Genomic DNA, 18,316 nt, shown 5'->3' with positions numbered 1-18,316 from the left:
ATCTTTTTGAACGTGAAAATAGTGAAACGCGATGATTCTAATGTTATTTCAATTTCTTCATTTTGGGTGGGTTGATACACCAGGAAAACATAAACATGATTTAAAAATCATTATGTCTCGTATACAATTTCAGGTGCGCAACAGCGCAATCGGCATGTTGCAAGCTACCTTCCCCACTAGCTGAAGCATCCGATCGCAACGGATCAATCATTTTATCGTTTGCTTGCACATACTGTAGTCAAATGATCACATGTACTATTATATATCAAGATATTTACTCATAACTAAGATATTTAAGGTTGAACAATGCTGCGTTCGAAAAGTCACCAAGTGTAGTACAATGCTGTATAATTCTTCCAATTTATTTTCATTTTCATCATTCTCGGTGGGGTTTTTTACACCAGAAAAACATAAAATTAATTAGAAAAACGACATGGCTCGTATGAATATTAATGAGCGCAATGTTTTCACATTATTATTTTACGATGTACGATTTTGAGAATTTTTATTGTTCAGTTTTGTTTTTTTACTTTGTTATGTTTGATATTTTAATGTGGATTAATTTCAATTAAATTAACATTAAGCATTTGATATGTGTTGAACTAGTCTGAGTCCAAATTTCAACATAATCCTTTCTAAAATAAGGGAGCTATATTGATTTGAATACGTAATGCGTTAAAAAAAGTCTTAAAGTGTAGATAGTCGTTTCACATAACGCTAGCTCATTTTATTAATCAATAGATTTACTCCATAATGGGCAAGATTTAGGAAAACCCACTAATCTGCCGGCCCTATAAAGAATATTTCAAAATAACCGTATGTTTTTTTATGAGCTGGAATTTGTTCATTAAATGAGTCAACTTTATTTTGTTTTGTTTTTAAATAAATTTGTTTATTAGATCCGGAGTTGAATTATTTTGGTTTCACTCAATTTAAAGTGGTTGATACGGTATTTGATTTTTAACGATTAATACAGGATCAGCTTTGTTTGTACCAGCACAGACGTGTTTTTTTAACGGCTAGCTAATTCCTGGATACGTCTATGTTGCATTATGTGAAACTGGGATATTTCATTTGATAATATATAAGTGTATTGTATGGTGATATAGGAGTCTTCGTCCGACACGCTTTCTTGAATTTGCCTACTCAGAACCGAAGAAGAATCATCTCAACAACATATCGAACCAGCTCAGAATGAGGAATGCCAGAATACGTATTGAACCTGTCGAAACTCAATAGTTATACGACAAAAACACTTTGTTTGACATTTATCTTTTAAATGTATGCTCACAATGTCAAGAAGAACTGTGGCTCATTACAAATAGTCGTTTGCAATCGGATGCTAGACGCCTGAAAGCATAAGAATGGAACAAGTTACCAACGTTATAATAGTTATTCAATAGTAACACCCCGAAAAACACATTTGGATTGATGCAACTAATAAAAGTCATATTTCAAATTAAGTTTAGGAGGATCCATGTACATGTTTTAGTTATCTTTACCGAGTATGTGACAACAGACGGCTCTACCGTCGGCAAAACCACTGCTGCAAAAGTGCCAGGCCGGACACGTGGCCCCTTCAATACCGCAATACATGACCTCTCCTAGCTCGTTCGTCACCGGCCTTCCGGCATTGAACATGCTGAAGGGACAGCGGTAGAACGCCGGGTCCTTCGAGTGATCCACCTGCGTGTCGGCGCACATCGCTGTCGTAAAGTACAAAAGTAGTTAATAAACGGGGGCGTTTTGGTATAATACAATTCGGCACACGTCAATCCATATGAATGTTAACAGTCTTGAATTGTAAGCATAGTTTTGTTAATCTTTCTCTTACTTAATATTCATTGTAAATGACTTAATGAAATAAAGTGCAGTGTAAATTCATTCAGGAATGCGTATAACCGAATGTATGATTTACAACAATTTCATATGTGTCTCTGTCAAAAAAGTCGTAGGCATTTCATGTGTTATGCGGTTATGTTCACACAGTGTATGTTAATGGCGCATGCTATAAAATATGGATACCGTATGGAGAGAACGAAAGTTGATTGCATAAACATTTTCTGTCTCAAAATGTGTTTCAGGGAGAAGTCAAAATTAGCACTTGTATTAAGACAACACTTAAAACAAATGTGTTACGGGAATTATCTTCAAGAGCATCGGATGTAGAAATTTTAAAACAACACAATAGGTTCTTACCAACAGTAACGCACATGAGCAAAATTATCTTGAACATCTTTCTTTTGATGGACTCTGAAGTAAAGTACAAACTTATATATGGGCCGTGGGGTAAAAAGGGGGTTTAATGCATGTGCGTAAAGTGTCGTCCCAGATTAGCCTGTGCAGTCCGCACAGGCTTATCAGGGACGACACTTTCCGCTTTTATGGTATTTTGCGTTTACATTAAGTCTCTTCTCAGCAAAAATCCAGCTTAGGCGGAAAGTGTCGTCCCTGATTAGCCTGTGCGGACTGCACAGGCTAATCTGGGACGACACTTTACGCACATGCATTAAACCCCCTTTTCACAGAGTACGGCTTATATGTGAACATACAATATTTCAGAATGAAACGGTAAAACGCAAATGTTTATACAAATATGTAGGCCGTTATTAAAGTACAAAAAAAGAAAATACATTGAAAATGTTACGTGTCATTGCTTAAAACGTATATCAATCCACACAGTATTTAGATATTACATGAATTGGTAAATATCTAAAGCTGCGCTCACCTTGTAAGGTCGAAATTTAGAGTATATTTGAATGTTCCAACTGATAGTGTGTATACGATAAGACAATGTCAAGGGCACTTTGATGGAACACTAGTCAAGGTGCCTGTACCACGACACGAATTGAAATGCTATGTGTGGTATATTATTTATTCAATCAACAAAAACGTTCATTATAATATTGTCGAAGGTTTAAACAATAGGGCGGACATTGTAATTCTTCATAGAGAAGCTACATACATTGTATGTTTGCACAAATACTTCTGATTCGGAGTGTGTGCTTAAAATTGCAATAATGCTATGTGTGGGACACGTTTTTGAAATGCTATGTGTGGTATACAAACTAAACTAGAGAATCGAAAGATTGACATAAACATCAATAATATTTTAAGTCTGTCTAAACAACAAAAGTTGGTCAATAAAACATTGTTGGTACTGTTTTGCGTGCTTAAAATATGATAATCACGACGTTCATGTTACTCAAAATAGCATGATTGTCGATAATTTATATTCATAATTTTTACTTGTAGAATGCCATTTGTTTGGGAACAGTGGTAGAGAGGTCAAAACACAGTCGGGAATCTCCAAACACAAAGCCACCCACGCACGGAAGGAAAATATTTCTGTTGCGGCAAACCTTTTCTTGTGAGTTTCTATAAAATTGATTGTTACAAAATGTTAAATTTTCAGTGAATTGTTACTTCCAACTAAGGCACTTGTTTAATACATAAAATCGTAAGGATTGTTTGTGCAAGGTGTCATGTGAATATAATTGTAACAAAATTACAAAAAGTGTTATTGAACTTATGGTTGTGTGCTTTTTATCAGGAATGTGTAAACATATTAGACCGTAACGAGAGTTATTAAATAAGCATAAAGAGATAATACAGCATTATTTTAACAAATAGACAAAAGGATCAATAACTTATTTTTCTGTAAAATCATGCATTCGTATCTAAATCCTATTGAGCTATCTTATATATCACGCAAGACAATTAATTATTATTTTTTAAGTTTTACAGTTTATTTCATGTGTATTTTGTTCTTTTCAGGGAGATTAAAGTATTTTTGGAAGCACCTTCAAGAGACGTACTGATATCTTGATCAATGAAAAGTTGTCATATATAGTTAATGTTCAAAAGTTTTAAAGACTGTTTGTTTTGTTACCAGATGGTGCAAGTATTGCAGTGAAAGAAAACAATCAAAGTAAACATTAAATACACATTTGACAATTCAACAAATTGAACAACATGTATTGTTTATTACTTGGTGCGGTGGTAACAAGATCTTGCAGGCCCTTTCATGACCGGGTCGAATAAGTATTTTCATTAAACATCTTACACTATTTCCAGTTATTCAGATTTCATTTGAAATTGAGTTCATGAAGTATTAATACAATTAAATATGTTTGTTGGTATAATAAACCCCCAAAGCCAAGACTATTTGCGATGATCATTTGTTACCTGTTAATTAGATCATTTATATGTTTGTATAGCAAGATTTGTTACTTTGCGAATACTGATGTACTTCTTTATGTACTTGGTGCTTTAATTTCTATTGTAACATGTGCATGCTGGTTTTAAAGCAATGTTATTATTTATGAAGAGTTTATTTTGATATACTTAAGATATTCATATGGAGATGATATTGGAAACTAAATGAACTTAATAGACCACAAACAATCATCATTGGATTTATATTGTTATTTGTTATGAAACAATTGTTTTATTAACATATATACTCAGATTTTATATTCATCTACTCAATTTCATTAATAACATAGATACAAAACACATAAATATACACAAATATCAATACATACACTTTGTTTTGATTATGCCAAAATACATATTAAATGGTATGTTTGCATAGTTAGTTGAAAAAGCTTTCCGTAAACATCACAGAATGAAGCTGGGTCCGTCTCTGTCACTGTGGTTTTGATAATTAACTTGCCGCATAACACCTTCCGTGTGGTTTGATGGTGTTCATCTAATTCTAACACAGCTTCGCGCCTTAAAGCGTTACAAATCCTTCGACTAATCCTTGTCAAGTCTGAAAAACAACAGAAGAAAAACCCATTTTAAAGCAAGTGCTTTTACTTTCTTTGTCATTCATTTATATAAAAGGACCGAATTTAATAATCAGGCAGAAATATCAATCATGATATTTATTTAAAGACAATAAGTAAAAAAAATAAAATGATATTATAGTTCAGCATAAAGTGTTTGTTAAAAAAGACCATTGGTTGGATAACAATAACGCAGTGTATTTTATTTAAAATTTATTTTCAATTAAACATAAATTGTTTAAACATTACACAATTACTTCAGTATTCCATCATGTAACATTTGGTTAATTTGATATATTTTCAGTACAGACTGAAGTATATGTTTTAGATTCTTACAAAACTGTGTTCAGATTAAATGCAGAACTGACGGGAAAATTCTTGCATACCACACATAGCATTTCAAAAATGTGTCCCACACATAGCATTATTGCATTTTTATACACAGACTCCGAATCAGATGTATATGCGCAAACATACAATATATGTAGCTTCTCTATGAAGAATTACAATATCCGCCTTATTTTTAAACCTTCAACAATATTATGATGAACGTTTTTGTTCATTGAATAACAAATATACCACACATAGCATTTCACTTGGTGTGTTTTCAAACACGCGGTTGCACTTTTTGGAAAAAATACTTAATTAATTTTGCGCAAACTTAACACAGTTGTGTATTTTAACAATGACCGGGCTCTCGACTTTGTTTTTTTGAAAATGTTTTTGAATTAATGAAGAAATTATCAAAAACGTTACCTGAAGCGATGGTTTGTTGACATCCGATTGTCCCACACATAGCCGAAATAGTCACGTGGTACAGGCACCTTTTAGTGTCGTCTGCGTGGCAAACAACTGCGCATAATGATAACACTTCACGTTGTTATACGACAAAAACCGACGGACGTCACTTTTTCTGTGTTGGTGAAGTACAGTAGGTGAAAAATAAGAACCAAAATAATATCAGCAAGAAAACAAGGAACACGATGCTTACAAACGCAATCTATGTTTAAACACATTCTAATAAATACGATATACCAGTATTAATAAGTAATGAAACAACCTTGGGTGACAAACAATATGACAAACTGACTCGCATCATGCACTTAACAAGGTGTATACGCACATCGAAAATAAATCTAAGATTTTCGAACAAATAAAGACAAACACAACATATAGAGAATACTAGGTTAGCGGTGAATACAGATAAGTTTATGTTGCGAGGCTTAGAACGCCGGGAGCGCGAGCCTTGGCGAGCGCTTTCGGTGTTCGAGCCGAGCAACATAAACTTCTCTGTATTCAACGCTAATCCTAGTATACTATTTATCCCATTTGATTTTTTTCAACGTGACATGTAACATAATTAGATCTAATAACCTTAACAATAATTTTAATTCAGTCTTAAAAGCGCTTAAAATCTAACGAATGTAACCATGCGTAGTGATATAAATGTATTTGTTCTGGTACGCAAAATAGTATTTAAAAAATTCACACACAAACTGTAAAACTAGTAAAAATATCACCATATGCGTCGATTCAATTTTACGCAGTATGCGAATTGTAACACATTACGACCGCAAAAAGAAGATTTTACTTTAATATAATTCATTTTACTTTCGAAAGAAAATGATCAAAATCCAATATGGCGGCGATTGCTCCTGACAAAATGATGTCGATGTCAACATACATGTACACCATCGACGACCATGACAATTTCGACGAGTAAACAGACAATTGCAGCGACTGACACATTATTTGACTTAATATACAGAGCAATATGTTTTCCAACTTTGGACGACGAAAGGACGCGCAGAACGTGTTTTTTTTTATAGTTATGGGTATGCCGTGTGTGATTCGATGCATCAATGGCGCCCATGTTAAAAATCATTTCCCCGAGAACAGGGAACGACAAAAGTACAAACAAAAACCAAAACACGTTCGAACTAGTATCTTACCTTTAATTATCCTTTAAAATCCATCTAATAATCCATTTAACTCAATAATTGACGATTTTGCATATAGGGTCTTTAATAATTATTTTAGCATAGTTAAATAAAGACCCTTATGCCATCCTATCACTTTATTCAAATTAGTTTACGAACTCGATAAACTTTCTTCTTCGTCACACGCTACGTCATGTACTCTATGTACATTACTGCTGTTAAAATGAACCGGAGCAGTTTATCAAATAATAGCCGTTGGTAAACTCGGTTGCATTTGCAGACTTCTGCATACAAACATAATTATGATTAAACGTGCACAATGTTTTATTTGTCTATGGTAAATGCCCTCATTGTACAAGAATATAATTGAATATATAAATACACAAAGAATGGAAACATTCAATTACACAAAAGACAAATGAGTGGATAATACCCGTGTACAAAATAACACGTTCCGAATTCCAGTGTGGTGCTATTTTTACCATCTTATACTTTACACAGCTCTCTCTCTCTATATATATATAATGTCAAAAGTATATGCATGGATTATAAACAATGCACATTACACGAAATAAGGAAAATGTGATAAATTGACAATTTAAATATGTCGATATACAGTACATGAACATGTGAAATAAGTCGCGTTTATAATAAATCGTCAAAAAAAATTGGGGGAAAATGACGCAATAAGTATCATACAGATGGCGAAAAATTATGTCATATGACTAGATTTAAAGGTTGAAGGTCGTATAATTTTGAAGCTAAAGTTTTCTCGACTTTATTTCTTATGAAAAATCATTCAGTGGTAAAGTAAAAAGTAACCCGTGCACGCCACAGGTATATCCCTCAAGGTTGAATACAGGCTAGTATATTCCATAAGGTGTTATACCGTCAATGTCGTGTTGAAAATGGGATAAAGCTATTTCTTCGGTTACTCTAGACTATATGGAGTATGGGTTATAAACGGGTGATACATATATGCATTTAAATGTATCTCAGAACACACGCAGTAACAAAATATACATATTAACAAATTCATTGCCAAAACTGTAAGACATATAGAACAAGGCCATATTCAAGGACACCCAGCTCAATAAACGAGCAAAAATAATAGCATATTCACAACAAGAATATATTGTGGGAAATTCGCATTATTATTCATTTATAGCATCAATTTGCATAGCCCTTCGTTGAAAGGCCTCAAGAGGAACTCCGATCCTGTCCAAGTCTCCAGTAACATATTCTCCACTGTTTGCTCATATTTCGATCGGACGATTAGAGATACACACGAGAAAAAAATTAGCATATTAAATTAAATAAACAAAATATTACAAGCAATCAGTTTGCATTATTGTCTTTTTCTAGTATTAATATTCGCAGCGCTTCGTTGAAGAGCCGATAGAAGGAGTAAATAGTTTGCTCATGTTTTGATCGGACAGACCAGAGATAAAAAGAGCAAACATTAACATTTTAAAATAAAAAAAAAACAATATGTGTGAGCTATCAGCTTGCATTATAATCTATTTCTGGTATTAATTTTCGTAGCGCTTCGTTAAAGGGGCGGTAGAAGGACTCCAGCATCTTCCTAGTCTCCGGCAACATCTCGCCAATATTTTTTTCATGTTTGGACCGGACGTTGACGGGTCCTCGCTGAAACACCTCCATCTCCTCCATCCGGGTAAACGGTCCTGTAACCATAGTAACAGCACACTCAAACACAATTACATAGCTAGTATATTTTTTAATTATAACATTTGACTATAATGAAGCATGCCAGTAAACTCATAAATGAAAAAAATTATACCAAACAATACAATAACCGTGTTTGTGCGTGTGTCGTCTTGTCCAATTAGTATTATTATGTGAACAAAATCGGCATCAACATAAAATGTTTCAAACAATAAGTCATATCAAACGAAGCTCTCACAATTTGTTAAGAAATATGATAAGGACAACAGCAAAGACATACTTTCAACAACAACATGCAAGCAACATACTAGTCTACATCTGATCTCGTACCGTGCAAACAAAATGTACCTCTGATATCAACACCAAACAAACCAAAGGTAAAAAGTTTAATTGAGGTCGATGCTAAACACACACAAATGTACAAAAAATACCCACGGACAGAGAGGAAGCTGAATATTCTGTTGTAAACATCCGCAATTTTGGGCGGTCCCATGGTGTCCTCGGCTTTGATGACAAGGATATTGTCGCTGGAGAACACGTCTATCCAGTCTTGGATGAAGATGTGGTACATACCAACGCGCAGTCGAACCTTTCAGGGACGAAACCAATGGATGTTTTAGTTTTCCCAATGTATGTTGCCTTCACTTAAATTAATACTTCACGAAACAATTAGATTTCAAATAAAATAACACATTTATATGACAGCTAAGAATTTTTCAGACGACCAATAAGAAATATTTTGACGAGAAGTAAGAAACATTCATGTTTCAGCTAACTATTATTACGTTTACTACTTTAAACAATAAGATGGCAACTACGAAATCTCTAGACTATAACTAAGAAGTATTCAGACGACAACTTAGAAGTATTCATACGACAACTAAGAAGTATTTAGACGACAACTAAGAAACATTCCTATGATACTTAGAAACACTCATGTTTCAGCTAATTATTATTGCGTTGACTACTTAAAACAATAAGATGAAAACTACGAAACCTCAAACTATAACTAAGAAGTATTCAGACGACAACTAAGAAGTATTCAGACGACAACTAAGAAACATTCATATGACAACTAAGAAACATTCCTATCACAACTTAGAAACAGTCATATGACAACTAAGAAACATTCATATCACAACTAAGAAACATTCATATGACAACTAGAAAACATTCCTATCACAACTAAGAAACATTCATATGATAACTAAGAAAAAGTCATATGACAACTAAGAAACATTCATGTTTCAGCTAATTATTATTACGTTGACTACTTAAAACAATAAGATGAAAACTACGAAACATCAAACTATAACTAAGAAGTATTCAGACGACAACTTAGACGTATTCAGACGACAACTAAGAAGTATTCAGACGACAACTAAGAAGTATTCAGACGACAACTAAGGAACATCCAGATTACAATTATGACACTTTCGGACAAAACTAAGAAACATTTATATGACAACTAAGAAACATTTATATGACAACTAAAACACATTTAAATGACAACTAGGAAACATTCATATGACAACTAAGAAACATTCATATGCCAACTAAGAAACATTCAAATGACAACTAAGAAACATTCATATGACAACTAAGAAACATTCATATGACAACTAAGAATAATTCATACGGCAATTAACAAACGTTCAGATTACAAATAACAAACATTCATTAAACAACCAATGCACATTAACACTACAACTTAAAAAAAAAAACGTATAGGTAGATAACAACGCATCATTTACACTACACTGTCTCAAACCTTAATTAGTCAATTATTCAGTACTCGGATGCCTACAAGCTAGGTTACCTTCATAGACTCTATGGTATTGTTATAGGCGCATGCGCGGACGGAGTGGTGGTGTCGCCAGCAGCCCGTGTGGTTGCGCATGGCGTCAATGACGGCGGCGTGGAAGAGTTGGGGGTTAGTGGGATAGCGCAGGAACCGGGCCTCGTAGATGTAGTCTGAGTAAGCCCTGAAAGTTGCGGTACAGGGGGTGGGTAATTTAAATCAAGCAATTTCGGGGGAAAATGGGCTTGATGCCGGTTCGTAAATTGTCGTTTCAGAAAAGATTGTGCAGTCCGAATATAGCGCTTTATGGAAGTTTTGGAATAAAAAATATAATCTTCACGAAAATCCAGGCTATTCCGGGAAGACATTTTACGCACATGCATTAAGCTCAGTTTTCCCGGAAAGAGTCTCAATTTTAAAGCTATTTATTTAAGTTCGATTGCATCGAAAGCCTAATGCTTATTAAAACGCTCCGATTCCGTTTCCATGGTAAAATCAATGTTTGGTATCTTTGGGTTTGGGTACGATCTAATGAACTCTTCCACGGTGAGGATCAAACATGTGACCTCATAGCCGCTAGGCGGACACAATACCCATTACGCCACTGGGACATGTGGCTGATCGAAGTTCATAAGAGATGCTAGTTATGCCAATGTCTAATTCATTAGTTGATATCCAATAACTGTCTCTAAGATGCAAACAATATAAAATAATAGGATATTAATAAAATTTCTGTTAGGAGTGTTTTATATATTTAAAGCAGTTACTCGTGGTAGTAAAACCTCTAGCATTAAGTTCTTAATGAATGTATGTACCGATAAGTTATATATTGAACATTGAAAATCTTTAAGCAAAATTGCTACACGTAGTTCAAGAATATGATTTTGTGCCAAGTGAATCGGATAAAATTCAAATAAGCCGCGCTCTGTGAAAAGGGGGTTTAATACATGTGCGTAAAGTGTCGTCCAAGATTAGCTTGCGCACGGTACACAGGTTAATCAGGGACGACACTTTCCGCTTAAACTAGGGTTTTGCTAAGAAGAGACTATCTTTAAACGAAAAATAACATAAAAGCGGAAAGTGTCGTCCCTTATTAGCCTGTGTTGACTAGGACGACACTTTAGGCACATGCATTAAAACCCCTTTTCACAGAGCACGGCCCATTAATAAATCAGCAATACACTAAGACAGATTACAAAACACAAATATGTTTGAGATAAAACCAAGGCACACAACCAAAGTGCTTCCGATACAAGTACAATAAATCGCCCCATTGGTGCAAAAAGGTGCCATGTGCCTCCTAATTTCAATGTCACATGGTACCTTTTTGCACCAAGGGGGCGAAATAATACATGTATAATGCAATAGATTACATATGAGCCTCCTTCTATGAAAACGGGGCATAAAATGCAGGTGCGTAAAATGTCATCCCATATTAGCCTGTACAGTTCGCACAGGCTAATCGGGTTCGACACTTTCCGCTTAGACTGGATTTTCGTTTAGAAGAGACTTCCTTTAAACGAAAAATTCCATAAAAACGTTAAGTGTCGTCACCGATAAACAGACTGCAGACTGCACAGGCTAATCTGGGACGAAACTTTACGCAAATGCAAAAGACCTGTTTTCCAAAAACTCGTTTATATATTTGTGTATACCTGTCAACTGGATTTCTGACTACGAAGATTATCTTCATGTTTGGATTGAGGTGGTAAGCCACGTCTGCATTTGTGAACGCCGGCTCGCTGCAGTTCTCATTTCCGGGTACCTGTCGCCAGTCCTTGATGTCGAATGAGGCGTCAACAGTCGCCTCGCCTGCAATATAGTATGGGACGTGCACTGAAAGTGTTAATATATATGAACCAAATTCTGGTTAAACTGGTTTAAAATCATATGCGTAAAGTGACATCGCATATTAGCCTGTGAGGTACGCACGGGCTAATCAGTGACGATCCTTTGCGCTTTTATAGATATTTTCTAAAGGAGGGCTCTTCTCAATAATTAAGGTGGAAAATTGTTGTCCCTGATTAGCGTGCGTTGACTGCACAGGCATATCTGGGATAACACTTTACGCACATTCAGCCCAGTTTTCGTTCAACTAGGCTCATGTGTTTTCAGTCATAATTCTTATAAGACACCTTTAACAACTTAATTGCCTATAACTACTGTATATAGGGTGATAGGCGAGAAGGGAATCGGAAACGTTTAATTTATCTAGAGGCCAAGTTGTCAAGCGAGCAAATCAAACAAAGCTCCGTACACGATTCAAACAATAAGGCCACGAAGACGGTGGGACGTTTTCATTTCTTTTTTTTGTCGCACGTATTTTTCCAGTAAGCAGTTTGTGAACTGATAATGATAACAAAGAAATACAACCCTGTACACCAATCCCTACAATAACGGAATACAAATTGTGAAGTCAAGTTAACAAATAATGATAATGATGTCTCTGGCGTATTTATATGTAGATAAAAATAATAAGTCATTCAGTTTTGCTGTTAAGTTACCTAAACATTCCACACACAAAAACGTATCTGGCTTGTCTTAAACGTATTTAGATAAGTTTCTATGTCCACTGTAACAGTACCATTGACCTTACTCTATTGGTTTGCTTGGCAGAGAGTTTACTAATCGGGAAAGCTAGGGCTTGATTGCCTGGTGGATCTGTCTTTGGGAAAAACATTCGCATGACATTCCCTAAACGCGATTTGTAGGATTTCAATATAAGTATGGAGCCAATCATGCACAGAGCGTAGAATAAATTGAAGTGTTATGGTTTCAGACCACTTACCTGTGATGCCATGATGATAGGGGAACTCGTGTCCGCAGTCGAGCGGCGCCACAAGCTTTTGTAGTTCAATGGTGGACCTCGCGAACATCCGGATATACTGCACCATCACTCGCTCAAACGGCGCAGCTGAATTAGTCGTAATAAAGTCGCATGGTTGCTTTTACGCGCGTACTTAGCTTTTAATTGTAAATACGGTACTATTTGCATATAGATTTTTTTTCTCAAAGAATTTAACTGCTTGTTTTGTGTTATTTTGTGAATGTGAGAAAATATATTTCATATGCAAATATATTGCACATGGATACATCAGCGCTTACTGTCACAAAAACACATTACTAGACGATTGATTACATTAAACATTTCCTTATACCGTCTTAAAACTTAATAGAGTGGAGAAACATTAAAGGGATCTTTTCACGCTTTGGTTAATTGGCAAAATTGAAAAAAGTTGTTTCAGATTCGCAAATTTCCGTTTTAGTCATGATATTTGTGAGGAAACAGTAATACTGAACATTTACCATGGTCTAATAGAGCCATTATATGCATCTTTTGACGATTTTAAAACCTAAAAATTATAAAGCGTTGCAACGCGAAACGATTGAATAATTTGGAGAGTTCTGATTTTGTCGTTAAATTTTGTGAAACTACGAAGATTGCTTATATAAGGTATAAAATACGCTAAGCATGTGTTCTCGGCGGAATAGTTCAGTAGGCTAAAGCGTTTTTACTTCAGGACTCTGGCAGGACTCCAGGGGTCAATGGATCGAAACCTGGTCCGGGCAATGTTCTTTTCCTTTTTTTCATTTTATTCTTGATTTTTTACTGGATCTTTTACGATCCAATGTTTACATTTATCGATATAAAGCATTTAATGAATAAGTTAAAAAATGCCAAAATCTGTGAAAAGGCCCCTTTAAAGTTTAAACTGATTGATTGCGTCAACTGATTATAATTCATTTCTTTTGAAATTCTGTTTTCCAACGTGTTTAAGCAATTCATCTTGAACAGTTAATTCGAATGAGTGATTAATATAAATCGCGAGTTTTTTATTAGGATAAAGCACATCTCATTAAGAAGGTACATGTATTTTGAAATGTAATGCGTCTTCGCGTGTATACAGAGTGTGACTGTGGGTTTGTACGAGTACACTCGTTATAAGTTTCATTTATATGTTTCAACATGCTTTAATTAATTAATAATCAAACATGATTGATCTATGTCGTCTGATTTATGACATCGTTTTGGGGCGTGTTTGCGCGTTTAAAGGGAGCCTGAACTAAATATAAATGATTTGTCATTTCAGAGCGCAAATTTATCGTTCTGGCGTGACAACGTTTGGTGGCCGCTTTAATTAAACAATTGTCACCCTATAACAAGAGCATGCATTATTGCAGAAAGTTAAAGCACGCATACTTTACTTACTAAATCGTCCAATGTTAAAGAACCGCGGTTCCTTCCCGTGTTTGATGTGGATCTCGGCGTGGTTGAACAGACGCGCCCAAAGGTCCGTGGTTCCCGACTTTGGGAAGCCGGCCACAATGAAGTACGGGAGGCAGTGCAGCGCTCTGCCCTCCACCAGCGACTCGTTGTTCGTCATCCTCCGCCCGAGGTAGCATGGGTTCTTATAATTCGTCAAAAATTTCGGCCGTTCCTGGAAGCAGTTTATCGCTTCATGTTTATTTCCATGAATGTTTGTGCAAAAAGTTAATACAAACTCCTTATCCGTATTGTATTGACCTTTATTTGCAGCATCAGTATAAGGTGGGATTTATATACTAGAATTCAGGTTGGATCGTTCCAATATATTTTTGTGAATTATTGCCCTTAGTTACACGGTATGACATTTCTAATTAAGTTTACTTTTCTGGCAGATCACAGGAACTAATATTCGGAATTTTATTAAATATTATATGCAGTATCCCTACAAGGTGGGCATGCGCATAATGTCAGATCGTTCTTCTCCAATGGGTTTTCAGGGAGTAAGTGCACATTGAATTTTATTTCCTTTCCACGCAAGATCGCATCAGTATTTATTTTAATTGTATGAAACTAAAAAATGCAGCATCCTATACAGCGGACATGCGCACAGGGCGAAGTCGTTCTGCATTTATGAGTTTTGACCTTTGATTAATGACAAAACAATTTCTAATTTAGTTTTCGCGCGAGATATCAGGTACTTATTATCCGAATATGATGACACTTATATGCGGTATAATTATTGAGTGGACATGCATATCTTGCCATGTAATTACTCATTAGTGGTTTTCAACGGAGTTATTAAAAATTCGAATTATAATTTGTTTTTGCATGAGATCTCGGACATAAATGATCCAAAATTAAGACCAACATACAATAGGCTGGCTATATAGAGAATAGTATCAGTTCGCTCCAATCATCCCTTATTCTGATAGTAGCGGCCCTCCTCATTGTATCGTGATTTAAACGGAAAACCCTCAAGAAGTGCTTGCAAGTTAATGTTTCTTCAATATTAAGAAGTCTGAATATATTTGATGTTTATCCATGACTATTACGACGATCATTTTCATGATTTTCTGTGTTCATTGGAAAGTAGGTCATGTTTATTCCTGGGTGATGCTATGATTTTTAAATAACGTAACACACAATTATGTTAGTTTGTGTGTGTATTGATAGTAGCTTTATCAAATGTTTAATATGCCGCTTATTTTTTAATAAAATGTAAAAAATATTTTAAGAACAACATAAGCAAGAGTTTCGTTTTTACATTAGTTTGATGTCTTTAGAAGAAGCACATAGTAACAAACCTTAGCAACCAATCAGAAGGGCCGATATTATGAGAAACATTGCACATGATACAGATTTCTATAGGGAGCTAAGTCTAGCCAGAATTTTGTCAAATCGATGCCGATTTTAATGCAGTTTTCGTTGTTACGTCCAATAATACACATTAAACTATAGATTGACAAATAACACATGTGTGTTTTCTTTTGAATTTGTTCACTTCCAGAATGTATATGTATTCATTAAGACGGCTGATACTACAGATAGACATGCTACACGCCAATTTCATTGTTCCAGTCTGTTGATATTTCAAAGAATTATAACATAAGTTTTTGAATCCCATTGTTTTCATTTACCCATGCATTGACAAAACGCAACACTCAGTGGCATCCATCAGTTCGGTGATTTTTTAAACTATTATTTGAAGGAGCCTTTTCACGTTTTGGTAAATTGACAAAATAAAAAAAAAGTTGTTTCAGATTCGCAAATTTTAGCTAGTCTGTTGATATTTCAAAGAATTATAACATAAGTTTTGGAATCCCATTGTTTTAATTTACCCATACATTGACAAAACGCAACACTCAGTGGCATCCATCAGTTCGGTGATTTTTTAAACTATTATTTAAAGGAGCCTTTTCACGTTTTGGTAAATTGACAAAATAAAAAAAAAGTTGTTTCAGATTCGCAAATTTTAGTTAGTTATGATATTTGTGAGGAAATAGTAATACTGAACATTTACCATGCTCTAAAATATCCATTATATACATCTTTAGACGATTTGAAAACCTGAAAATCAAAAGCGAAACGATTGAATAATTGAGAAAGTTCTGTTGTTGTCGTTATATTTTGGGAAACTACACGGATTGCTTATATAAGTAAAAAATACATCCCTCACAGCATGAGCACGGATGGTCGAGTAGTCTAAGCGGGAGACTTCTTATTCCATGACTACAGGGGTCAGTGGTTCGAGCCCAATTTAGGGTTACCCTTTTTTCCTTTTTTTAATTGTATTCTTGTTTTTTCACGGGAAATTTTAAGGTCCAATGTTTAAATTTATCAATATAAAGCTTTAATGACAAGCTTCAATACATGCCAAAATCTGAGAAAAGGCCCCTTTAAATTAAATTATAAACGTGTTACTTAACTTTAATCTTTGAAGTAAAAATGGGTTTGGTCACGCTTAACTCACAGATTTAATACTATAAACACATAGATAACGAGGCTTATTACATTAGACACGCATGCACCCAACACAAAACGATTTTATACGTAACGTTATTATAAAAGTAAATATAAAAAATGGAAATCATTTATTGAAAACTATTAATAATATACTCTCTGATTATACTCCTTTAATTGACGTTTCGGCATAATGCCTTTATCAAAACATTGGAAATTATATGTTAACTACATTTTTACGTCTTTTGACTGCACAGTTTAAATAACAAAGAAAAATGTTTTTAAACGTCAAATGACGTTGTACATGATGACGTCATAAATGGCGTTATATAAAATGGCGCCAAAAAAAATGTAAAAATTCGCCAAAAATGAAATGACGTTAAACACTTACATATTGTATCTTAATCTTATGTTACATGTGTGCTTTATATATTTAATAAATTGATATTTGCAATAAAACAATCATCATCATATGTAATTATAATCTACCTTAACTTATTAATAATAAGTAATAAGTTAAGGTAGATTATAATTACATATGATGATGATTGTTTTATTGAAAAATATCAATTTATTAAATATATAAAGCACACATTTAACATAAGATTAAGATACAATATGTAAGTGTTTAACGTCATTTCATTTTTGGCGAATTTTTACTCTTTTTTTGGCGCCATTTTATATAACGCCATTTATGACGTCATCATGTACAACGTCATTTGACGTTTAAAAACATTTTTCTTTGTTATTTAAATTGTGCAGTCAAAAGACGTAAAAATGTAGCTCTAGTTAACATATAATTTCCAATGTTTTGATAAAGGCATTATGCCGAAACGTCAATTAAAGGAGTATAATCAGAGAGTTATAATTTTTTAATATCCCTTCGGATAATTCAACTGAGCTATTAATAATATAGTACTTAAATTTTGGAAATTATTAATATATGCCTAATTTAAGGAAATTAATTTACAATACAATTATAGAAATATGCTTAAAATATTTTGGGGAAAAAACAGACGTTCCTTTAAATGTATTGTTAAAATATTCACATATGGCGTTGTTTTAAAGGAAAGCCCTGGACGGACTTGCCCTATTCGCAATTTAGCAAAATGCAATTAATGCGAGTCACGCCATTTTGGCAATACGCGCATTACGTGAAACCGAAAGATTAGTTACACACTATTATAAAATGAAGGGAAATGAACTTTGTTTGTTACTGTGTGTTCTCCACGAACAATAAGCGATTATGTGGCATATAAAACTATAACATTTAATAGCCTTTTCATTTACGTGATTTAACTGACCACACCGAATAAATATATAAATAACTGATACTTTCTTAACTACTCCACAATAAACAAGTACA

The 18,316-nt window shown here is 34.4% G+C and overlaps 1 protein-coding gene and 2 long non-coding RNA genes across 4 annotated transcripts; 1 reads left to right on the top strand and 2 right to left on the bottom strand.

Moving 5' to 3' along the window:
* Positions 1-1,764: 1,764 nt before the first annotated feature.
* LOC127832574 (uncharacterized) lies at positions 1,765-4,371 on the top strand. 2 transcript variants are annotated; one of them, XR_008026962.1, is made up of 3 exons: positions 1,765-1,803; positions 3,256-3,370; positions 3,778-4,371. It is a non-coding gene; the product is annotated as an uncharacterized LOC127832574 (long non-coding RNA). The 2 variants fall into 2 exon arrangements; XR_008026963.1 differs by lacking the exon at positions 1,765-1,803 and adding an exon at positions 2,868-2,968.
* Positions 4,372-4,413: 42 nt separating this feature from the next.
* Positions 4,414-5,635, bottom strand: LOC127832575 (uncharacterized). The gene is made up of 2 exons (XR_008026964.1): positions 5,550-5,635; positions 4,414-4,777 (listed from the first exon to the last, which is right to left on the bottom strand). It is a non-coding gene; the product is annotated as an uncharacterized LOC127832575 (long non-coding RNA).
* Positions 5,636-8,236: 2,601 nt separating this feature from the next.
* LOC127831184 (carbohydrate sulfotransferase 15-like) lies at positions 8,237-17,202 on the bottom strand. Its single transcript, XM_052356178.1, has 7 exons — positions 17,107-17,202; positions 14,434-14,662; positions 13,012-13,137; positions 11,879-12,035; positions 10,242-10,407; positions 8,858-9,011; positions 8,237-8,421 (listed from the first exon to the last, which is right to left on the bottom strand). Exons 1-7 carry the CDS (start codon positions 17,140-17,142, stop codon positions 8,237-8,239), a joined length of 1,053 nt encoding a protein of 350 aa, XP_052212138.1. The 5' UTR covers positions 17,143-17,202.
* Positions 17,203-18,316: the final 1,114 nt, after the last annotated feature.

Source organism: Dreissena polymorpha, chromosome 5 (assembly GCF_020536995.1).
Source record: "Dreissena polymorpha isolate Duluth1 chromosome 5, UMN_Dpol_1.0, whole genome shotgun sequence".
NCBI lineage: Eukaryota > Metazoa > Mollusca > Bivalvia > Myida > Dreissenidae > Dreissena > Dreissena polymorpha.
This window is presented reverse-complemented; position numbering and strand designations above follow the sequence as displayed.